Raw genomic sequence first — 24,546 nt, forward strand, 5'->3', positions numbered from 1 at the left:
AAAAGAGGCATATTTCAAGTCCCCAAAACTTTTCGATGCTTACTGAACACGCTGCGAGAAGCCACCAGCCCCCCTCTCTCCCCCTCCCTTGCCAGCACATCAGTGCCTCCTTCCCCACCCCCGAGAGGACCTCGGAAGCCCCGGGGCTCCCTCCCGGGGGGCGCAGCTCCCCCTTCCCCCGGCGGGGCGGCCCCGCTCGCACTTCCTGCCGCTGGCGGCGGGGCGAGGCGGCCCCGGCCGCGGCCGCGGAGCGGGGCGGAGCAGCGGGACTGGGACGGGACGGGACGGGGCGAGCAGGCGGCGGTGCGGGGCTCGCCGGGGGCCCGGGGGCTGAGCAGCTCCGCCGAGCCGCCGCGGAGGGATGCGGAGGAGCCGGGCGCCCCGGCGGCTGGCGCTGGCCGCCTGCCTCGGCTCGCTGGTGCTGGGCGTCTTCTACTTGCAGAGCAGCCTCAAGCCAGGTGGGTTCGCTGCGGGGGTCGGCGGCTTTCTTGGGGGGGGACCCCAACCATATATACCCCGTATTTCCCCCCCCCCCCCATAAGCACCCCGCAGCCGGGGATCCGGGCTCCTCCCGTTGAACTGTCTCCCGTGCCGGGGAACGATGCGGTAAGGGCAGAACTAAAATATGAACTGCTTTGTGCTGGGAGGGTTCGTTATTTCCCTGCTCTTCTGGGGAAATTAGCTCCTCTTTCCTAAGAGACGTTATTGGGTAATTCCTGCCGTTTTAACAATGCACTAATGTTTTCTTGATTACAGCAGCAATCCATCAATGGGGCCTTTAAAGTTAGTTCTGGAAATTGGGAAGACTGATTTGACTGAAGTGTTAGTGGAATGTTATCAGCGTGGACTAAATGAAACGCGATTTTCCTTTTAAAGGGGCTGCTCCATCACTTTAATGTGTTTTTATCCTAAACATAAAAAAAAAAAAAAAAAAAAAAAAAAAGCTTAACTTGTTTGCTGAGTAAGATTGAAGAGGAGTTAGGTTTCAGTGAGCATTTGTTGTTCCTAGGATAGCTTGTGAAGTTTATCAAATGAAGTCAGTAATCCCAGAGGACCACGCTCAGTATTTTATTCCTCAGTAACTTTTTTTTGAAGAAACAATCCTTGCCATCTTATTTTAATGCTGGGAATATTCAGTGAGAAGTGCAGCACCGAACTGGCTCCAAAGACCACGGCTCCTAGCAGAGGGGACTGTGTTGGACGCTGGAGTCACTTTCTATTTGACAGTGTTTGACTGAGAAATGTGGCTCTTCTGGGAGCCTGGCTTTCAAAAGGAGACTTCTGCGGGTCTGTGAGCAGAACTTGCTGTGCTTCCTCAACTTCACTGCCTTGCATGGTCCCCACGCAGTTTCGTACGGGGTTCCCACCAGGTCAGAGCAAACCAGGTGACAGTAAGGGCGATGGCATCTCCTGACAGGTTTGGGGGATTTCCTCTCTGGAGCACTCCCTTCAGAGGTGCTGGCCGCAGCCTGAGGCTTTGGGAAGTGCCCTCACTAGGCTGCAAAGCGATTTCCTTGCTATGGGACAAGTGGTATTTTTTAAAGGTCCTGCTGGTGGTGGTGGGACTGGAGCAGGTACAAACTGGTGTAAACTTGCAGTGTTTGACTTGTTGGAGGCTGTTTGTGATGGTGAACACCCTCTGCACACTGGTCCCTTAAGGTTCACAAAAGAGGTGAATTAAAGTGATATTCATGTTCTCTAAAATCTGGTTATTTTCTAGCCACGTAACTGTCTCCCGGAGTCCAGCCTACATTTTTATGCCATTTCTTTCCCTTGTTATTTTTCAGATTACAGTATTTTCCCCCTTCAGTTCTGTGAAAAATTCACACTAGCAGAGGAAAGGTCGTTACCAAATACCGAAAAGACATAAGCTAAAAATTGCTTCTGTTTCTTTTAGCCCAAGGGAAAGCAAACTGAGCCAATTACTTGAATTTTAGAACTTGCTAGTTACAATAATAAGTAAACAATTTGCAGGCAAAAATGTCATCTTTAAAGTGATGGTTACCTTGAGGTTATTTGGAGTTCTTGGTTGCCTGGTGTCATTTGGTTTCTATATAATAATGAAGAAAAATGCTAGGAAAGGCAGCAGTGCTTTGAGCTCCCCTCTGGAGTGGCCAGATCCTTTTCTCCACCTTCTGCAGGATTCAGCAGGTTGCCTTTCCTGGGCTGCCCATGCTCCATTTCAAGTAATGTGCTGAATTAATCCGTGCTAACAGCGTGGAGAGATTGAACCATCCTGCGACCAGGACAAGGCGTACAACATGGGAACAAAGATGGTATAAACAGAAGCCTTTAAGTCTGGGAGGTGAAGCTAAGGACTCATTTTGGGGAGCAGGAATTGACTCCGTTTGCACTTCCCATTTCTAATTCCATCCGCGCAGTTGTGCGCACGGAGCGGTTTTCACTGAATCAGCGGCTGTGCTGGAATAAGGCTGTCTTGTTCTGCACCAGGAACACCCACACACCAGCGTGTGCTGAAATAACTCTGCTCCTAAATAGCCGCTGAGCCAGTTATTTTGGTGCTGGGCTGTTTGTACTGGAGTCAGCAGCAGAGTCCCCCGCTGGACCTCCTGGAGGCAGCCCACGGTCTGTCCCCTGTTGGCTTTGGGGTTGGTGGTGACCTGTCTGTCCTGCTGGCCTTCGGCTGCTGCACTCCAGACTCACGGACGTGGCCAAGGGCAGTATATCAGCACTGCAGGGAAATATTAAGCTGGTGCCGAGCACTCTGTCAGGTGGAGTTCACAAGCACTGCCACAACAGGTAGCTAGGGGGTTCGACCGCAGCAGTCGTTGTCTGGCATCTCCAGGCTCCTCCTGGACTGGTGGTGTGGGCAGGTCTGCTCCATTCCAGGGAAACCTCGTGCAGTCTCAACATGGTGCCGGGCACAGTGTGGTCCCCCAGAGGGACTTGGCTGTGCTGGTGTCAGCCCGCAGCCATCCAGGAGATCCCGCCTGGCCTCAGCACAATTGCCATCCCTCTTCTGGGTTGATCTTCCTCTGCTGTCTGCTCCAGGGATGGTGTATCGTTAGCAGAGGCCACGCTGACCTGCGCGCCGTATGTTTTCGGCATAGAGGAGGTGGTAACAAGTAGTGGGGATGGATCTCTGACCATCCTTTATCTCACTCCAGTTGTAGCATGTCTAGACCACGGTAACTGCTGTAGGCTGCTGATCCTTGTCTACACCAAAGCTTTGGTTGCTGCTGGTCTCAGGGAACTGCACTGAGGCAAGGAGAGAGGCTGAGATTATTCAGTCTGCCCCCAGGAGATCCTTGTGTAAGAGCACCAGCTGTTTTCTTCTTACCTGGTCCTTGGTCTGTGAAGTCCAAGCTTGTGTGTGCTGGAGGTGATGGGGGACATCGCAGGCAGACCTCTCACAGCAGCAGCCTGCAGGATGGGGACCTCCCCGCATCCTGTTGTTCCTAGCTCGTTCCAGTGCTGAATCACCTTCTCCAGTAAGAAAGAAGGAAAACATCTCCACCATGTTGCTTTATTTCTTCACTGGTTCTGTCCGACTGCAGCATCCAGCTGTTGTTTCTTCTGTCTTTTTAGCAGCACTTGCTTAACGCTGGCTTCTGCACTCCTTGTTCTTTCTCGTCCTGCTGTCAGCGTGAGTTGTGGGACTTTGTGGGGCTTTGCAGGTTAGCCTTACTCAGCTTCTGAGCTGACTCCCGCATAAGGAGACACCAGAACCAGGATCGTAGCTGTGATCCCACTCCGACCTTTAGATGAGGAACCAGAAAGTTTTGGGAGCAGGGAAGCACCAAGGCCCCTCTCTCCATCTGATCTGCTCCTGTATCTGCTGAGGCACCCAACTGAGCATCGCAGGTTGCTCCTGCCAAACCAAACAATGAAGCACGTGGCAAGAGGAACCCCTGGGGGCATGTGCACGCAGGATCACTCTGCACTAAACGGTGGCATTAACAGTGGGACATGAAATAATGCCAAAGCCAGGAGCACTGGGAAATGGGGGACTTTAGCCCCTTCAGCTCTGCCTGACACATGGGTACCAGCCCAGGCATTGCCTGCACTGAGAACTGGCTTTGTGGGGCTTTGGTTGTGTCAGCCCAGCCTGGCTTTCCTGAAGTGACCACCGAATGGCTTTTCTCGGCCAGAAGGTGTCTGGTTTGAACACCCACTGAGTTCTGCCTCCGAGATCTGGGCCTTCTGATCATTGCAGATCTGGCCTTTCACGTTTTCCAAGCCATGCATCCAAGATGAGTGGTTGCTCATGCAAGCTGTCAGTCAGCGCTGTCCTGCCTACAGATTTGTCCCTTCAGGGCACAGATTACAGGTGATTTGCCTGGAGTCCTGCAGAGTGCTGGTCCCGGAGCTTACAAATGCACCTAGCCCAAACAGAGCCACGTAAACACTTAGAAATCAGCAGAGCTTTTCAAACCAGGGAATTTTTTTTAGAACAGGAAAGAGCCTATTTTAGATCCCAGTTCCTCCCCATTGTTTAAAGGTATGTTCAGGCTGAAATTCAGGCACGGCCGAAGTCGGGGACGGGCGCCCTCCTGATAAGCAGGGCTGCGCTGCCTGCGCGCCGGCCACCACTGCAAGCGTGGGCAGGGGTGTGAAATCTAAGAAGCCCTCTGAGATCGTGTTGGTTTTTCTGCTGTGTTTCTGTTTCGTTTGCTTTTGTCGTGAGGCAGTTTTGCCGGGCTCAGGTTCCTGTGAGTTCCAAGCAGCAGCCAGTGCATGGACCCAGCTCTCAAAGTGCAGGGCGTTTCCCAGCAATGGCGTTGGGCAGCACAGGCTGGAACGTCCTGTGACTGAAGATGTGAAGCTCCATAGCTGTGACCCCGATGGTGGAAAAATCAGCCCAGTCCAGTGCTGGAAGCAGAGCAGTAATGAAGCCCATCTGCTCCCGAGCACCAGCCCTTCCATGAGGAATGTTTTTTCTCGTCTGTCTTGGCTCCGTACGGTTTCCTGAGAATCTCTGATATGTGCAAGAGGTTTGGGATGGGGAAGGGGAGGGCGCTTGGCATGCCAGGAGTTAACTCTGTGCCTGCAGGAGACATTTGCACCTCCGTGGCTCTGCAGCCCTCACTGGGCCTGCATCCCGCTGGCATCCTGGCCCTGCTGTCTCTCTCCGGGATCATGCTGCACCTGCACCTTGTGCTTTATTCCCGCTCCCAAAGACCTGGCGCTCCCATTGATCCTGCAAATAGGGCTGTGCAAAAGCAGCTTCTGGGAGCAGGAGGACCTCACCCCATGTCAGTGCAGGTGGGACCTTCTGGTGATCCTCAATCAGGTCCAAGGTGGGAGATGAGTGCTCAGGGTGCCCAGAACCGATGCTGGGAAGGGATTGCTGCTGACACCAGTGGCTGGGCAGCCCCAACCCTGCAGGGAGCAGCTCTCCCCGGGTGCTGGGGCTTGCTGCTCGCTGGGTTTTCTTTCTTTAGCCGCTTCCCCGCCAGTGTCTGAATGGAGAGCATGACAAGCCCTCCATCTTAATCCCAGTGCAAACACAGCTGGCTTTCCCAGGGCTTGCTAGAAGCCAAGAAACTACAAAGGCATTAGGTGCTTAACTCCCATTACTCCCCCTCGGAGCTGAGTACCCAAAGAAGAGCTTAACTCCCCAAATACCTCTGTGGGGCCAAGTGGGGGACACTGCACATCCAGGCTTTGAGACACAGCTGAGCGAATGCCCCAGACTTCCCCTGTTAAATGCAGTTAGAGGCTATTAGAGGTCTGGGAGGGAAGGAGCATCTCATGCAATAGCTCTGGTGGCCTAAAAGGCCCAGGGTGAACATTGCCATGCCTAGGTCTTGCCGTTGCATTCACTCCACACATGGTGCTGCCCAGTGCACATCCCCCTTCCCACTCATCTCCAGGTGGCAGGACCCTTGCTTCATTGCTGGCTGTCAAGGTTTGCTCTGACCAGCCCAGTTTTCTCTCTGCTGCAGGTTTGCACTCCTTGCAATTCCAGTCAACTATCCAGTAAAATCGGTTGTAGAGCTCTGATAAACAAGAATCAACCCCCAAACATCCCTTCTGCAGTCCTCTTCTCCTTTTCCCAATTGCCTTTGCCCCACCCTGCGAAGCCAAAATCTCAGTCTCAACTAAAGCCCAGCATGGGCAAAGGTGGGAATGAGGAGTGGCTCTGCATCCCCAGGAGCTGGGTGGCCACTGCTTGTATAAACTTCTCTTTCTGCATGTTCTTCACGGAGATCTCCCGGCGTAGGAGGTAGCACTGGGGCATGTGGTTTGGTTTTGTTTCTTTCATAGTTTTAACGAGCCAGGGAGCAAAGCTAATGCTATGTTTATTGTGTTGGAAGGAGAGCATGATGCTCTGAGAGAGCACGCAGCCTGTATGAGAACGGAAGGAGAGGGGAGCCAAAGGACATACTGTGAGAAGTGGATTTCTGCGCCTCAGATCCATGCAGAAGCAATACCTGACCTTCCCTGGTGCCAAGTGCACGGTGAGCCCCGTGCTGCCCAGAGGCTCGGAGCACCAGCCAGCCGGCAAACGGGCTGCAGTGGCACTGGGACATCTACAGAGGCAGCACAGTTGGTTTCAGCAGCCACCAGTGCCTGGTCCCCAAGTCAATGAGACCTCGTAGCCAGACAAACATGCTCACCCCACCATGTAACAGCCCCCAAATCCCTGCTCCCCTCACCGGGCTGACTGGCAGAACCCGGTGTTGCCCTGGTGTGCTTTTTTGTCCGACCGACGGCCCGATCTCCACAGACAGGACAGCGATTGCAAAAGGCAAACACACCGCCCTGCCTCGTGCACACACGCTCCCCTGCAGTCGGCAAATACGTCTCCGCGCCAGTCCCAGGCATTGCTGTGACTCGCCCTGGGCGGCTGCCTAAAAACTGGGTGAGAGCAGGCCCGGGGTCTGGATCCTGGCCACACCATTGGAGATCTGGCTTGAAGCTGACCCGTACAGCCTGGCAGGACATGGATTTGGGGATGTCTTTCTGCTGATTTGCTGGGGACAGGTTGGTACAAGGGACGCAGCTCTCCCAGGCAGGTTTTATTTTCACCAGGCCTTTTGCAGCAGTTCTTACTGGGGCAGCTGGGTGAATATGCTTCCTGAAGCTCCCTGCCTCATAGCACTTCCCAGCTCTGAACTTACGAAGGCTTGCAAACAAAAATCTGCACAAGCCTGAATTTTGTTTCTAGCTAGACAAGATCGTCCTTGCCTCGGGGAAGGAATTCAAACTCTGCTTGAATCACACAAACCCATGTCCCTTGAGCTTGCTGGGATGGCTCTGAGCAGATTTCTCCAAGTGTCCTGGGGCCAGCCTTCCTTGGGCTGCGGAGCAGGGAGGTGCCCAGCCTGGAGCCAGCCGGAGGGGAGCTGTGGCAGCGGGGCAGAGGAAAGGGCTGGCTGCTCTGGCTTCTTCTGCTTTTCTCTTTGAGCCCCGGAGCTCCTCATACTTGGATGAACTCTGATTAGATAAAACTGTTGTACATTTTTAGGCGGGGACAGATGGGAGTCGGTATTTCCTGGGAGAAGAAAGTCATTTTTCTCCCAGCTGGTTGCTGCTGCTGCAGGTCTGACACCCCCATTCAGCAGATACATCCGCAGCGGAGGTGGCTCAGCACCGTCTCCCCGTACAGGAAAGCATGGCCACACAACCCACATCCTTCAGCAGTTCTGCGCTGAAGTGAAAATCGCCATTCAGCATTTAAAATGGCTGAGAACTTGGTTTAGAGGGTGCAAAGCTTGTGGGCTCAGTGTCTGCCTCCTTGTACTGTCCCAGTTGCAGGCTCCTGTCCTTTTCCATACAGTGGGAAGAGCTCCCTACAGCTACAGCTCTACAGCCATTCCTGGCACCGTGGAGAGCCCAGCCTGGCTCCTTCAGACCCTATTTGCCTCCCTCTTTCCTCTACCTTCCCTCTACCTTATCAGTTACCATCCCTGATGCCCTGGGGCAATGAAGGAGAAATGCCTTCAGGTTCCCTGCAGCGCTTCTCTGCCAGCACCGAGCCCTGGGGGCAGGTGTCCCGTCGTGAAGCTGTTTCTGCAGCTGGGAGATGCTGCAAACCACACTGCCTGGCGGGTGTCATACTGGGACGGCCGTGTTACGTACATGACCACGTACACAAACCGCGGCTTAGCACAGCCGTGATGAAGAAGCGCCTGGTGCCGATGAGAGCCAGCTTCTTCAGAATGGAGCTTAATTTTCAGAGTCCCTTGGAGCATTATCCAGCTGCATTAGAAGCTGCTTTCTCCCTGGAAAGTCTCTTTTGAAGGTGGCACTGTCTCTGTGGTGGCTGAAGTGGCAGATAAACCACTGGGCAGCTCTCCCTGTGGTGCGAGCGCACGGCAGCCATGTTCTGGCCGAAGTCTGGGCCCTGCACGGCAGCACACAGGGCATGGCATGACCCACGGGCCCCATCCCATCTCTGTGCACCAAGGGACACCCTGGCCACAAGTCCTCGTGTCAGAACAGCTTGTTCTTCTGGGAAGTGCCACCCTAACTGGCCTCCATCTCCTGGCAATCCCGGCCTTTCTGCAGGGGGGAGCAGCGGCAGTAGGCTGGAGCCGTCCGTGGAGCGGTGTCTCTGGGAGCACGGGGCTTTTTGTGGGGATTTGCAGCCTCGTCACAGACATGAAACCTGATCCAGCCAGATGTTGCTTCGCTGCCATGGGGTAGTGACCTTGCAGCAAGGAGGGCAGTGTTGACACGAGGTTCAAAGGTGCTGTTTGTTTGGAGCCGCTGGCTGTGGGTATCTCTGGGGCTCCAGAGGGCTTCCTTCAAGGCAGGGAGCTGGGAAATTAGCACAAACTAATTGGAGGTCAGAAGCTCCTCAGGAATTCCTATTTTCTGTCGTGATGCAGGCGTGTAGCTCTGCCCCCTCCCCTGGCCATGGGGGGTGGATCCGCACGGTCACGTTTCTCTGTGGCATGGGAAGGTGGCAAGTTCAGTCCTGCAAACATCTGCAGAGCCGGCCCGTTCCTTCTGGCAAGGGTGCAGTGGTGGCGTGTTCACAGCTGGGTCATTTCCAAGTTTGCTCCTGGCAGCACTGAAGAGATTGATTTCCCTTTAGCTTAATAGGGCCAGCAGACACAGGCACTGTGAGGCTGTAACAAGGCTGGCCTGACTCCAGATGAGTTGTGCTTCAGTTGCCCATGAACGGCTGCTGGTGGATGGGTGGAGGTGCAAGACTCCCGGTTCCCTTCCTCCTGAGGTCTCCATTAGCCCTTGCTCACAGCTACATAAAGGAAAGAGATGTCTCCAGAGCACCTGCTGATAACAGCTACTCTCATGGCCTGACTGGCAACAGGGAAGTAGATCCACCAGCCCCCTGGACAAGTTGCTGCCAGTGATGAGGGATCTGTTGTGTCTCACTGCTGCAGTGATGCTGGAAATGTCTGCATCCTCTGTTAAATAGGCTGGTTCTCCAGTGGCTTCAGACAATGCCCACTACAGCAGAAGTGGGCACAATGAGCTTTTCATCACAGGATGAGATGGAGACACTTCTCCCTATCCTGCAGCAGCCCATAATTAGCTCCTGTCCTGCTCTGCAAGCTTGTACATCTCTTCCACACATTGTGAAGCCAGTACCTTGTGGCAGTGATTTTCACAGGTCAGCGTCCCACTGTCAGGACGGCGCTCGCAGGGCACAGATGCTCAGCTGCTTCTGCCAAGCACGCAGAGCAGCGCGGACGGGAGTGGCTGTGCACAAGGTGGTGCAATGGGAAGCATTTGCTGAGTGCGCATTTTTTTCCAAGTGCTTGTTGAGCTCTTCATCAATTCCAGATGCACAGAGCTGACAAGACATCTTGAAATGCATGCAGCAGGCAAGTTGCTGAGCCATGCGACGTTAGAGAGGCTTCATTTTCTTCTTTGCGTGTAGGAAGCCTGGGTGCAGAGGGCACAAACTGTGTTTGCCCAAACCAGACCTACCTGCGGGCAGGTTTTGAGCACATCCAGCCTGGCCTGGAGCACCCTGCACCCAGACCCCTGCCAGCTGCCAGCCAGCCCCTGCATGTCCCAGCAGGGATCTCTGCCTTGGCACTGCCAGCACAAGCTCTTCTGCTGTAATTCCTGCCGAGCAGCGGCCTGGAAAGAGGCTTTATTGACGAGGAATGGAAAAGCTGGCAGTTCGGGCTTGCATCATACGTGCAAGCAGCCAGCCGGGGCCAGGAGAGCAACAGGCATAATGGGGAAGAGAAATTGCTCTTGGAAAGCTTCTAGCTTGGCTTGTAGGAGGAATTAACTGTTTGAAAACAGTTTTCCGTGGTGCTTATGTACAGATATTTTATTTGTGCACGTAGGCCGTATTCCTCTGGGATGGTGTTCTGATCATTTTGGATTTCCTATCAAGATATAAATTGCATTCCTTGTGACAATGAAGAGCTAGGCACATCGCCCCAGTGAAACACATCCCCCTGCCTCCAGTGCCTGTGATCCTCCTCCTGAACCTAGCTGACATCTGCCTCAGCCAGGAACCAGGTGACCCGAGCCTCCTGCCGCCACCAAGGGGACACGTGGTTCAGGAGGAACTGCTGAATGGGACAGGGCGTCCAGACCAGCTGCTGCTGGCTCAGGTCCTGTTCTGAGCCCTGCTGACGACAGTGTGGCATTTGGCAGGTTGCTTGAAGCAGCTGGATTCCTTCTTTCCTTCTCAGCATGATTTATTGTGAGCTAATCCTATAGCTGTCGCCCTTTTCCATCACTTGATTAGCATTTCCCTGGCTGATCCTTGACTCGACTAAGTTGGAACAGGAAAGCCTTCCTCAAAAAACAGCTTGAGACATCACTGTCTCCAAAGAAGAGAGAGCCACACAGCCAAGCACCAGCTGTGCCAGCCCCAGTGCCTGGGTGCAGCTGGTGACGCTGTGACAATCCAAGCAGTACCATCAGTGAGAAAGGAAGGCAAATTATCTTCAGAAACATAAAGGCAAAGTAATCTGTGCAAGAGAGCAAGAGTCAAGAGAGGAAAGCACTTACATGAGGCTTTATAGAAAACAAGGAGCTTCCGTATGCAGCTTTAAAATTGTCTTCCTAGTGGCAATGCTAACTAAACTTAGCAGGATCTTGAGCATCGACAGTGATGCTCAGGTGTTTATAAAGCATCTCCAGAATCACACTCACTGCTGGAACCAGTGGCCCTGGGTACAGCCAGCGCTGCCCAAACAGGAGGCAGCTGGCTGAAGCCTGCCCAGAGTGGGTTTTCGGGAGTCACCTCCAGGCTGTTGGTTGTTAAAGGCTAGACCTTCTCCTGTTAGGGGAAAAAAAAAGGTAAAACAGAGAGAGAGTAATTATTCTCCCGCCCAGCATGTGTGATGTGCAGTAGAAGTCTTCCTGTACAGGAAGTTTCAAACCCAACCTCATATCAGGAATTTAATGTTCTTTTTTTTTTTTTTGTAGCAGCTTAAAAAACACCAGCATCTGCTGACACCCCCTCAGATCTCCCCGCTGCTTTTGTGGCTGCTGCCTGAGCAGCCACGTCTCATAGACGGAGGACAGCGTTGGCTGCACACCCATTGATGCTGAGTCGTGTCTCAGCCCCAGCGCTAACTGCGGCGTGCTGCACTCGCACTGAAAAGGGACGGGCTGGGGGCGGGCTGCGTCGCCCAGGCACACGAAGCAGAAAGGGTTCCTTGTGTCTTTTGACACGTGCTGCAGCCGCTGCTGGGAATGGCCATGCACAGCATCCTACTCATGTGGCAGGGGATGCATGCCATGGCTGGGTGCAGTCAGCACTCTGCCCTCCAGGGCCTGATACGTCTGCAGGAGGAGTAACAGAGGTGGGCAGTGGAAATGATGTTGTCAGCAGGTGCTTTTCATAGTTTAATTCAGAGTGTTTCAGCAGAGAACCCTCTTCCTTTGGTGGTTTGGAGAGAAATCCAAATAGTGCCGAGTATTGGACTCCGGTCCCTCTGGTTAGGACTGTGTTAGTCCCGTTGAACCTATTGAAAAGCAGCACCCTAATTCAGACTCCCTGCTTACTTGGCTGGCATGAGGTTTGCGTTCCTCCTCTGACTGTTTCCCACCTTAGCAGAAGAGACCGCAGTCACTGGGGCAAGTTGATGTTCCCTGAGGTCTGGTAGCACTTGGTGCTGGTGGCACCTTGCCTGTGGGCCCCAGGCACGGGGTCCCAGACAGCAGATGACTGCACGCAGACATCTGGGATCACAGGCACAGGTGGAGGCAGGTGGGCTCGGGCTTTTGGACCTGCTTCAGCTCCCTGAGGCCATGCAATCCATCCCCAGATGGCCACCACACGCTGCTGCTGGCAGGCTTAGACGGTCCCTGGCTGGCTGGAAGAAGAGCAGGACGTGTGTTCACCGCTGTGCGTGGCTTCTCCCATCCGTCTCTTTCCATAGGGAATCACTTAGGACCTTCCTCCATGTCCTGAGTTAACATTGCCTGGGGGTTTCACACCCCCTTGTGCCCCTCTCTTGCCCTCCAGCCAGCAGGGCAGGTCGCTAGGAGAGTGACTGATTTTTCCTGTTAAAGGTGGCACTGTCTGTCAAATTATCCCATGTAAAACACTTCACAGTGTGTTTCTTGGCTGGAGGGAGGCTGTCATTAGTGCCAGGGAGATGCCAGGTCCCAGCTGCAGCGTTTAAATCCTGCAGACTGGAGCAGGCTGAACTGTTCCCAACACTTCCTTCCATCTCCTTCCAAAGGAAATCATCTTGGACATCATGCACACCTTGTAACAGCACAAAAAGCTCCTTTCCCTCTTTTCTAGGAGTTTTGTACATCTGGGCAGCTCCTGAGGTGGCCTCAGGAGTGGCAAGCATCACTTCAAGAGTCACTGCCCCTGGTAACTGTTGCAAGGAGCCTGTCTGGGAAGGTAGTGGGGTATTTCATTAGCAGAGACGTGGGCTGAAGATGGCTGCTGGGGACAGGCTGCTCCATCGCCCTTCAAAAGCCTCCTGTGGCTGCTTGGAGTTGACCTCAGGTAGCTTTGCCAAAAGCCGAAGGTGTTGTCTGGGGAAAAAGGGAGGTTATAGGGTTTAGTAGGACCTCTCCATCAGCTCCTCAAGGGTGATGCATGTTTTAGCTGGCTGCTGTGGAGGAGGAAGAGGGAGGACCATTGCAGGTGGACCCCCACACCTCATCTTTCCCTGGAATTACATTTTATGACAGTGGCTAAAACATCATTTCTAGGTGCATCTGGTGCTGCAAAACCTTCACCCTTATGGGAGCGTGGGGAGGTTTATTCGCTGGAGCTGATGGGAGAGGAGATTTGTCTTTCCCTGCTGCACCTCATTGTGCCTGTTGGACGTGGGCTGTTGTCTGTGTAAAACTCCTCACGTGCACGTCCCATCTTGTCCCGCTCAGGTTTGCCTCCGAGCTGTTTTCCTCCAAGCTGCTTTTATTCGTGGTTTTTCCCTTGGCTGTGCGGGTAACCTCCTTGCAACAAATCTCTGTTCAGCCCTCTCACAGTTTCTAAGTGCTGGGAGGTGAGGGGAGCGGGGAGGTTAATTATTTGGTTTGGCTCTTTCAAAAGGGCTGGGGGGGATGGTAGAAAATGTGTAGCAGTGGTAAAAAAGTCTGAGCTAAGCTCTCAAGCATCCCCATGCTGCTGGGATTCGGTTCTGTCTCATCCAGCCAAGTCACTCGGTTGGTTTCATTTTTGCTGAATGAAACAGCTTTAAATCAGGACCACATGAACCTCCACTTGGGGCATCTTCTGAGCTTCTCCTTCCACGGGGAGTGGTCCTAGGAGGCAGGGCTGCCCTTAATGGCATGGCTCTGGGCATGATCCTGTACTAGGTTTATTCAGCAGGACCTTGAAATGAGGGTATTTTGTACCATCTGATCCCAAACTCACAATAGGCTGTTGCTCAGCCACACAGCAAGCAGGTCGATGTTTTCAAGCCCACCATGTCGTATGGGTGCTGTGGGGAAGTGCCTTATACAAACTCATGGCAGCAGTCGGTGGTTTCAGACTGACCATTGAACCTCTGCTCAGCGGAGGTCCCGTGCTCAGCACCTGGGGGCTGTGGCTCAGCTGGGGACACGGAGGGATGCCATCAAACCACATGGTGGCTTTGTGGGGCGCAGGGATGTGCCTGAGCTGCTGAAGGAGGCAGGACCACAAAAGTGACTTCAATCCAGCCCTTGAGACGTGCTGCATTAGCCAGACTGTTGGGGAGGGACTTGCTCCAGGACCTATGCAGGGGTACAACTGACTATAGACGTTGGGCTCCCCTTGGAGGTCCTGTTCCTAATGCTCCCACTGGGCATCCCACCAGGGAGAGGTATTATTTGGGACCTGGTGCGGGCAGCTGTGGGGCCTGGGCAGCCCATGCTGGGCTTTCAGAGGCTGCACCAGCCATCCTAAATATTCAGCTCGGTGGCATCCTGCCCCTTGGCTCTGCCGTAATGTCTGGAAATGCTCTGCAGCAAGCAAGGGGAAGGCCCTGCTCTGCTGGGTGTGCCGGTTGTCACCCTGCTGCAGGAAACGGGAGGAGAGCTGGCAGGAGAGGCCTGATGGAGAAGGATGATTATTCCTGTTCCCTAAGGAGCGAGCCCAGACAGATGCCTCTGACAGACAGACACCACTACACCTCTGCCATGCGGAGCCAGGCAGCCTTCCCCGAGGCTGTCCCACAGCACAGAGGGCAGGATGAGTTATACACCGGGTTATATGGGACCTGCCCATGGCCATGCTGCATGGGGTGCATCAGGGGGACACCGCTGTCCCACATCCACGTGACTGCCAGCACAGGAGGGTCGCTTGCTTGTCCCCCGCTGATGGGATCAAATGATCGCCCACATCTGCCATGCTCCTGTGCATCCTCACCCAGGTCTCTGGCATTCACCATCCACCCCGGGTTTCTTGTCTGGTGTCCTCAAGTCTTGTGCCCCAAATCCAGAGTATTTGGGATGTTATCTTTCTCCTGAGGAGCCACGGTAATGCACATTTTTCCAAGGGTACAGCAAGACGATGAGAAACAGGGGCCCATGTAGCCTGCTGGAGGTATCATCTGTGTGACAGCAGTGTGACGGGGAGATGGGGGGTGTGGGCTCCTCAGCCTCAGCAGAGAAGATGCTCAAGCAGACTTAAGGTTTTTGGGGTGGTCCAGAGAGCTGCTGAGATGGCGCTGGGGCAAAGACATGGAGGAAGCCTAGCTGTGACACCAGCAGAGGTGGTTGTGTCTGAATTTACAATGCTGAAGGATACATTTAAACAAGTCAGACATGTGGCTCTGTTTGATTTCTTTTCCTTCCTTCTCTAGTGTTTTATTTAATTCAGCCTCCGTTGTCTATATCCCCAGCTTTTTAGCTTCAGTAAAACTGAGTGGTCACAGACAGCTGAGCAGATTGGATTCAGCCTCTTTGCTGAAGCCAAAAATCGGTGTTCCCAATCCAAAACCTTCCTGTAAGAACAAAAATTGGAATGGTTTGGATTTTAATTCCCAGAGGTGCTCCCTTAGCTCTGAAGGTGCAGAAGGATGTGAGCACCAGAAGAGCCACACTTCACAGCTGAAAGCAGCACGCATGAAAGCAGAGGGTCACTATTTTGGTCATCGTCTCCATCAGTGGTTCTAATCTTCAGCATTATCAGGTCAATGGGTCTGGAGCTCTATTTGGGATTTTGGTATTCAAGATCACCATTGTTTTGAGAAAAGAGAAAAAGAAAAAAAAAAAAAAAAGAAGCACAAAACAACAGTCAGCCTTTGTGCTTAGGTGAAAATAGAGAAAATGTGTTCTCCATTAGTACAAGCCCAAATATAAAGGCCAGAGCTTCCTAGAACTAAGCTTTGCTTCTTTGCAGCCCTGTTGGCTCCAATAGCTCTGATCCTTCCAGCAAGGGCTCTTAGCACAGACCATGGGCCGCTGCCCAGGGGCTCGGCTGCTGCTTCCACGTGTGATTTCTTGGTCTCTGCACCCTGGTCCATCTTCAGACAGGCTGTGTGTCCAAGGCTTTGGTATCAAACTGGGAGGGAAAACAGAGCTCAGACTGCTTGATCTACCACTGCTGATGCCAAGCTCTATTTTCATCCTCTCTCACTTTTTTTTTTCCTTTTTTCTCTTGGATGTTAAAATCGAAAATTGGACGGATTCAGCAGTCAGTGGCCGCAGCTAGGATTTGGCCTTGAATAATGAATGCAGCCTCAATGTCTTCTCTTAAATCAGACGGCAGGGCTGCACTGGGGTCCTGCTCTGCCCCTCGTGTCAGGTGCGAGCGACGGGTCAGAAACAGCAAAGCTCATCACACGGAGACCCGGCTCCTAATTTTTGGCTCTTCCGATGACTGACAGTGTGACTTGAAGCAAGTGGTTTTAAGCTGATCCCCTCAAGCTGTGGAGCTCTGGGTGTTGTTTCCCCATTGTACAAAACAGGCTGTCCCGAGAGCTCCCTGCAGCACAAACACACGCCTTTCCCACTCCTCCGCGGGGAGCTGCAGGCTGTAATTAACACCCAGACTGATCATTTCGGGTGGCCAGGCAGCACAATTATTTTTTCTCTTTTTTTAGGTTTTGCACAGACACAACAGGAAGCGAAGCTGGGGCTGTGCGACAGAGCGGGGCGATAGTGGCAGGGCCAGGTTTAACTCTTTGGGGCCTCTCGGGTGCGTACTCACGTGCAGGCACACATGCTCGCTCGTCACTCCTCCAGGCCAGAGATCACCACATCTGCAGATTTTACTTCTCTCCAACATCTTGGATTGGAGATGACGCGTGGAGCCCTTTTGGCTCCAGGGCCCAGCCTGAAAAACCCCTAAAAGCTCATTTTCCACCCCAAAAAGTAGCTGTGATTCCTCCCAGCCAGAATCCCACCACCCCGGGGTTTCCAAACCTCCTATTCACGCAGTTTGGCTCCTTAGCAAGTTGGCGTCAAGGTGTCCTGCACCTGAAACACGTCCTGTCCCTCTCCATTGGTGCTCTCCCAGGGCAGCATCCATCCCAGCCCCTGCAGGCTGCCAGGGGACATCCCGGTCACCTCGCTGCCCTTCTCCACAGCTCCGCAGCTGCCTTGGTCCCAGGGGAGCAGAGCTGTCAGTGCTGCAAGTGAAGGTCGACGATGCTATGGATAATGGTATTCATGCTGCTTCTATTTTTTTTTCTCCTGTGGCAAATACCTCACTTGATACGTTTCAGGAATTCATTTGCTTTTTTTATCACTGTCACACTGGCAATTGATAGCCCTGAACTAATGCATCTGGGACCTCCTGCCACTTCCAGCAGCCAAATAGCAGAAACTGCTAAATTCCAGCATGGTGAAATTAAATTCTGTTGTATTTCTTGCTCCCCTGGTCCAGGACAAAGCTTCAATTTCCCTGTTTGGTCTTTCAGTCTTTCCCTGCAATGGCAGCCATTCTCCATGCTTTGTCCATCATCCATATCGTTCAGCTTTTATGTCAAGCTCATTCCTGAAGTATTGATCCCAAAGTCAATCTTAGGGATATTTTGCTAGAAATCCACCTTCTGCCCAGTATTTCCCCTTTAAGCACCACTTGCTTTCCAGCTGCTCGTGTCCCTCACAGTTCCCCTTTTAAACTTCTCTAGAGAAGTACTTATTTCCTGTGGCAGGTCATATCTCATGCTTTACTTGTATCTGGGTGACTATCTACCACATATGCTCAATCTACAGAAACTGCTTATTTTATCAACAGTTCGGCTTGCATGGGCGTAAGCTGCACTCAGTAACTGCCATCTTAATTTTATTCCCCTCTCCAGTTTTGTACCCACATTTTCAATCATTTTCCTTCCTTCAGACTCTTTCCTAGAGCTTTGGTAATGCTGATGTCAGAGGAGCAGGCTTGTCGCTGCCTGAATCCCGTCTCCTCTCCAAAATCTTGAATTCAGGCCCTGGATTTGCTGTTGTGGTCGCCGAGAACTTCCTTCCATAATTAAGAGTCTGCAGCCAAAACAGTGAATTCCTTCGCTGGTGCTTCCAGAAGTCTGGGATGGGCATGATGCAGTCTTTCCCTCAACTCACACATGAGTGACTGTCTTCATAATCAGCTCGTACACCTAAATATTCACAGTTTTAAAATCCATTCCCTTTTCCCAAAGAGAGCTGGCAAGTCATTTGAAGCCCAGATCCTGCTGCGGTGTTGATGTCACACTGCTGCAAGAGAATAGCCTTGGTTTCGATGGGCTAGCACAAAACTCTGGGCTGCAGAGGGAAGGAAGGAGGGAGCGCGTTGTCTTTCCAAGCTCTGAATGAAAGACTGAAAGCATTTGTAGTACAGGGGGCTCCAAAATGTGCCTGAGCAGCTTTTCAGGCTCTTCTCATTCAGTGATCTCTGGTCAACGTAGCTGCTTTAGCACGGGGCTTTCCCTCCCTTCCTCTACATCACTGCTACTCCCATGCCTTCAGGATGCAACTGGCAAATGTGGTAGTTCCTTCTGCCCATCTCAGTGAAAAACAGTTTGGCTTTTCATGAGAGACATATATAGCAGTCACATTTGTTACCGAAGTGGTGATCCAGCAGTTACCAGGGAGTGACATTTTCTCCCCTCTAGAAGCTGGATGTACCGTGGCTAACTGACATCCCTGCTTACGGATGCAATTACGGTGATGCTAAATTTCTGAGGATTGCCATTGCATGCGGGGAAATCTGGGAACCTCATAACAAGCTATAAAGTCAGGAGGCAAGCCAGCGTGCAAAGATCTTGGCAGCTCCCCCGTGATGGAAGATCCTGCTGTACTCAGGGCCGTGGTGCCAAAATGCAGCATGAGCTATTAATTTGCTCTGATGATCCTCCTGCCTCAACGCTGTCATATATTTCAGTACTCCTTGGCCTTCCCAAACTGCCTGGAGTCCCAGGAGCATCCCAAAGATGGGTAAGCCAGCAGTGCAGGGGATAGGGTGGCTGACTCCATCTCAGCATAAATGAGTGGAAGAAAAAAGGACATGTACATTGTGCATCTGCCCCCTTCATCCCTCCTCCTTGCAGCCCAGGCTGCATCCCAAACCTGATAGAAGAAACAGGCACAGACTGAGCCGAGCCTTTCCCCAAGGTCTCACTTACACGTTAGCTTTCCTCTCCAGCCATGCAGCCCAGCCAGCCGCGGATCCCCTGGAGCTCATCTCCCAAAGGCGAGCCATTGCCTATCGGGCTGGGTGGTGACAGGACAGGGACAGCAGGTAGGGGACAGGACCGTGGGACTGAGATGATGAGGTGGTTGGGATGGAGCAGCTAGGGAAAAGGGGCTTTGTGTCCCAGTTGTGGCTGAGCAGGAAGGACCAGGAGGACAACGTGGTGCCATGCCAAGCCGTGCACAGTTTGCCTTTCTCCTGAGGACGCCGCGTGCAGCACAGACGGCTCTGAGCGAGGAGACGTCCTGCAGCTGAGCCGTGTGCCAACTTCCAGCAGGCCCCCCGCTGCTCCAAAGGGGTTGGCAACAGCCCTGGGCAGGGAGAGCAGAAGCTGTTGAGATGCCGTGTGTGCTCAGCACTGCCAGGCTCCTCCATCTGCATGGCAGCAGCAAGCCTGCTTTTTATTTTATCTTTTTTCCTTTATTTTATTTTATTTTATTTTTTTTCCTGTAACCCCATATAGCATGTTTCCAGCAGCTTTGGGTCAACCTGAACCACCCTGGGATTGTTTTATGTCCCCTGTGAGAAAGGTTTTGGGTGACGCACGTGTGAACCTCAAAAACAAACGCGCCCAGGTTGCTTTTGCTAAGCACAGGCCCAGCGCTTGTGCGGGGCGCTTGCAGGCAGCCTGCAGCAGGGTCACACCATTAACTAACAGCAGTTTGTCGGCCCCAGCAGGGAAAGGGACTGGAGTTCAGTGCTCTTTGCTGGCAGCCTGGAGACGCAGCGAGCACAGCTTTCAGGGCTGATCTCGCTCCCTTCTGCTTGCAGAAAGCTGAGCTGGAAAATGTGAACTGGGACCTGCTGGGACAAATGTCCTAGCCCAGGGCTGCGAACGTTGGGTTTTCCGCTTATCTCTCGCTAGCAGAGATGCCCTTTCCCCCTCCTGTGGGGTAACTGGTGCAGGGCGCTGAGGAAGAAGCGGCACCTCATGGAGTCACCGTGCGGTGCCACGGGAAGTAGCGCGTCCCATGGACACGCAAGTGACCATGTGCCAGTGATGAAATCTCGTGAGGCCAGCCAGGCATTTCCCCCTGTTACAGCCCAAAGAAGGAGTAATGTTGAGCTTATACCTGGGTGACTTTGGGGCGGTTTTCATTTAGGCAAAATGTAAGCACATTAAAAAAATACCTGCTGCCATAGCCCTCTGGCATCAGGGCGGCAGCGAGGATGCTTAGGTGGCTGTCTGCATCTTCCAGTGCTCAAGACGATGTCACTGATTAGATGGGGAAAAAAAATCAAAAATACAAATAAGACTTTAAAACTGGGTGAAGCTTGTGACCAAGTTGCCTGTTAATTACCGTGTGACTGAGCCTGGAAATGCAGACTCCCAGCCTGGCGTGCCCCGGCCAGTGCAGCCGGCGTGCAGCAGCACTTCCCACGTGCACATGGGGCCAGCTGTTCCTGGTTGCTCTTGAAATTGTAACAAGCTGCTGTCTTTATGTATGGCCTTTAATTTGTTTAAAGGATCTCTGGACCTTTTGCACCCTAACTGTGGACTCTGTTGAAAAATAAGGGGGAGGGTCAATTGTTATTATTAGTGAGAAGTCCCATACCACATAAATTTTGTGCTGGTGGCTGTGGTTTTTAATTTCATATAAATCAGCCCTTTATTTTGACTAAAATCCAGCCTTTGAAGATTCTGCAGTCCACTTAACATCTTGTTAGCATTTGAGAACAGGCCCCAAATTACACAGATTGGATTTGCTCCATTCAGGTCGGCTAAAAACTAGAAGTGACAATGGAAAAACAGTATCAGTGATGGGGAAAAACAAAAGGCTCATCAGCTCATCTTCCTCACCATGCCCTGTAGCTGAGCATCTTTCCCCGGAGCCAAATGGGTTCATCTCTGTGTGGGTTACATCACCACATCCCAATACGGCCCCCACCACCAGGTTGGGCATCACCAGAGGGGGTGAAGGAAGCAGCCCCCAACCCCTCTTATTTTTCTCTCTCCTTTTCCAGCTGCAGAAGACGGGGCCATGAGGACGGCCTGGCAGGGGAAGGCAGGTCGCAGCCCGCTCCAGGCCCTGTACGAGAGTGACCAGGTGAGGGGACAGGGCAAGGGAACTGGGGGGTGAAGAAGGAGGGGGTGGCAGGGTTTGACCCCTTCTCCCAGCCGTCCAGTACATGGGCACTGCACCATTTCCAGCCACCCGAGGGCACGCACCCACACCTTTTGCTGTGTCCAAAAAAAAAAAGACCATGCCCTTTTATGTATATAAAGCTGGTTGTGGTCATGATGGGTTTATAATCCTGGGACATTTCGGGCCTTTCCATCACCAGCTGCACCTGCTGAGATGCGGGGGCTTGGTGGATCCCTGCCCATGCAGGACGCTGCTGCAGCAGAGCCAGATCCCTTTCCATGCTCGACGTTTTGTGTTCCAGCCTGGCATGGTGCTTACACGTCTATAAGCAGCCGAATTACATTTGCTTTGGGGAAAATGGCAAATGCGGATGTCTTTGGCCATGATGCCTGCATACCCTAATCCTGCTGGAATGTCCTGGTGTTATTTCCTTAAAAGCGATGCTTAATTTCTCTGGCTTTTAAAAGGAAGGAAAAGAAGGGAGCAATTTTGCTCTGAATTAACTGAAAGACATGCACTTATTCCAGTGGGCGGCTGCTGAAAAGTAGTCACATTTATTTGTTGCCATGCCTGCAGACAGTGTCTGTCTGTCTGTCTGTCTGTCTGTCTGTCTATCCATCCCTATAGTTTTGAATTATGCAACTGCAGGGAAAAACACCTGAAAAAAAAATCATTTCATTAAAATGTCTGTTTGTTTTTTTTTTTAGCACTTGCAAAAAGCATTTCCATTTTTAAAAGGTGGAGGGCAGCATCCCAACAAAAGCCAGCAAGAGAATTTTCTACCAAAAAGTTTGGCTCTGTAGCAAGTTGTACCATGAAAACACCTCTTCGGCTATGATCATTGCCTCCCTAGACCCAACGTTCCTCATATCCAAGTTGCCAACAATGCCAAAATCCTGTCTCAGAGGCAGGTAGAGCCCATTGGCTCGTCCTTTGCAGGAGGAGCTTTTTGCCCAGGTGTTAGTGCCACCCTGGAGGAGAGGGTATCTGCTGGATCACGCACGGTGCGAGTGTTTTGCTTCATGATCCCAGCTCCTGGCAGGAGCTTTACAAAGCCCCAGCAACGCAGCACTGCCTCACCCATGCTCTGGTGCCTCCCAAAAGCAATGACAGCTGTCAGAAGTGAGGATGGGGACACCACGGAGGCGGCCTGCCATTTGCCCTTCATCTCGTGGTGGCCACAAGTGGGACACACCGCCTGCAGGGACAATGCCGTGGAGCTGTGTGATGCCTGCATGGCCCAGAGTGGAAGCCACGGTTGTCTTGCAACACAGGGCCATTGCATGGCATTAAAGCAACAGCTCTGCAGGGTCAGATCCACCCTGGGTTAGAAACGGATGGTGAGACCGTTAGCGGCTGTGGCCAAGACGAGGTTTTTGGGTGAGGTGGCCTTGGGGCTGAGTGTGAAATCTCCCAGCCTCGGTTTGTAAAAGGCAGAGGGAGTAGGCAGGAGGAGGAGACGACCTTCCTCTTCTGAGTTCCTGGAAATGGCTTCCTTCCCCAGATGCTTTATTGACATTTTTGGAGTTTCTGACGAAAACCCAGACAGGAAAGGACACGCCTCAAGATTGCAGGGGGATTTCAGCTGGGGCCCATGAACGTCCCCAGACTGGTGTATGAGAGGTTCATCAGCCAGCGTGGGGAGAGGCTGTAGCACATAACTTGGTTCTTGCCCCTTTCTGCACTCCTGATCTTCTCTCACCTCCATGACTTGTCTCCTCATCTTGCTCCTCTCTTTTGCCCCCAGCAGGTCCAAGCATTAAATACACCAACGCAAGTTGAATTTGAAGTCAATGCTGTCCCCAGAAAGTCCATGGAAAACCCCTGGAAGCCCCCTCCAAAAAAACAGGGAAGGGGAAGTGATGGGAACAGTTGTGGGCCTGATGTTGTACGTAGATCCCCATCAGTTTGGGTGAGCTGGTGACCATTGCTCTTTTTCCTCCCCAGCTGGAGCAGTCATCACTGCAGGCAGTTCACCAGCAGAGACGCGAGCTGTTGAGCAACGTCTGCAGCCGTTACACCCGCAAGCGACGTCTCCTGCGGCCGGATGACTTGCGGCACTTGGTGGTGGATGACACGCACGGGCTGCTCTACTGCTACGTGCCCAAAGTGGCTTGCACTAACTGGAAGCGGGTGATGATGGTCCTGACGGGGCAAGGCAAGTACCGGGACCCTTTGGAAATCCCTGCCAACGAGGCCCACGTCTCATCCAACCTGCGCACCCTCTCCGAATACAGCATCCCCGAGATCAACCACCGCCTGCGCAGCTACCTCAAGTTCATCTTCGTGCGGGAGCCCTTCGAGCGCCTGGTCTCGGCGTACCGCAACAAGTTCACCCGCAGCTACAACACGGCCTTCCACAAGCGCTACGGGACCAAGATCATCCGGCGGCACCGGCAGGAGCCCAGCGACAGGGCGCTGGAGCGCGGGGACGACGTGCGCTTCGAGGAGTTCGTCTACTACCTGCTGGATCCACGGACGCAGCGGGAGGAGCCCTTCAATGAGCACTGGGAGCGGGTGCACTCACTCTGCCACCCCTGCATTGTCCACTACGACGTGGTGGGCAAGTACGAGACCTTGGTTGAAGATGCCAACTACATCCTCCAGCTGGTGGGGGCCGACACGAGCGTCAAGTTCCCGTCCTCGTCCAAGACCACGAGGACGACAGACGACATGACAGCCCAGTTCTTCCAGGACATTAGCCCCTTCTACCAAAGGAGACTCTTTAATTTATACAAAATGGACTACTTGCTGTTCAATTACTCCATCCCCTCTTACCTCCGCATCCGATGAGGCAGGGGCTGGGGGGGGGAGGTGGGAGAGAGCTGGGTAACTCTCGTTTTACCACAAGTCCTCTCCTCCCACCCTGAGCTCATCTGTTGGTTCACTTCTTGCCGTGCCCTCTCCGTTACGGTCTGCTCCACATCCTGATGCCTCATTCAGGCAGGGTCTGGAAGGAGGAGGCCTCGCAAAACACTGGGGCAGGAGCTTTCCTTCCCTTTCATCTCCAACAGGAGATGTTGGGGGGGACAGCACAGGAGGCTGCTGGCTTTGAGGGCTTGCCTTGTCAGGACTTTTTACTAAGGGACTCCTCTGTAGGTCCAGTTTTGGGAAGGCTCTTTTTTCGGGCAGGATCCCTTTGGGTCTTTCTCCTCCTCACTGGGCATGGACTTGGGGGACAGGATGGCGTGTGTCAGAGACTTGCATAGGACCAGAAATAAAGCAATAATTTAATGTAAGTTTTTCCATTTCTTTCAAATTGCTCCTACCTTCTTTTTTTGCCTCGTTCTTCTCCCTCCACCCCAGCTTCCCACACTGTGCCCCACCTCCGAGGAGTGCAGAAGCATTTCTCTCTGACAAAGCCTGGAGGGCTTTTTTGTTCCTCTTCCTCACGTGCTCTTGGCTGGGATGCAAAAAATACTATGAACAGAGAGAGAAGAGCACGTTTGCAGCTGGCAGGGGCTCCTGCACCCTGAG

The 24,546-nt window shown here is 52.9% G+C and overlaps 1 protein-coding gene across 1 annotated transcript; it reads left to right on the forward strand.

Moving 5' to 3' along the window:
- The first annotated feature begins 207 nt into the window (after nucleotides 1–207).
- CHST13 (carbohydrate sulfotransferase 13) lies at nucleotides 208–24,328 on the forward strand. Its single transcript, XM_035337627.1, has 3 exons — nucleotides 208–458; nucleotides 20,948–21,030; nucleotides 23,017–24,328. Exons 1-3 carry the CDS (start codon nucleotides 362–364, stop codon nucleotides 23,860–23,862), a joined length of 1,026 nt encoding a protein of 341 aa, XP_035193518.1. The 5' UTR covers nucleotides 208–361; the 3' UTR covers nucleotides 23,863–24,328.
- Nucleotides 24,329–24,546: the final 218 nt, after the last annotated feature.

This window comes from Oxyura jamaicensis, chromosome 12 (genome assembly GCF_011077185.1).
Source record: "Oxyura jamaicensis isolate SHBP4307 breed ruddy duck chromosome 12, BPBGC_Ojam_1.0, whole genome shotgun sequence".
Taxonomy (NCBI): domain Eukaryota; kingdom Metazoa; phylum Chordata; class Aves; order Anseriformes; family Anatidae; genus Oxyura; species Oxyura jamaicensis.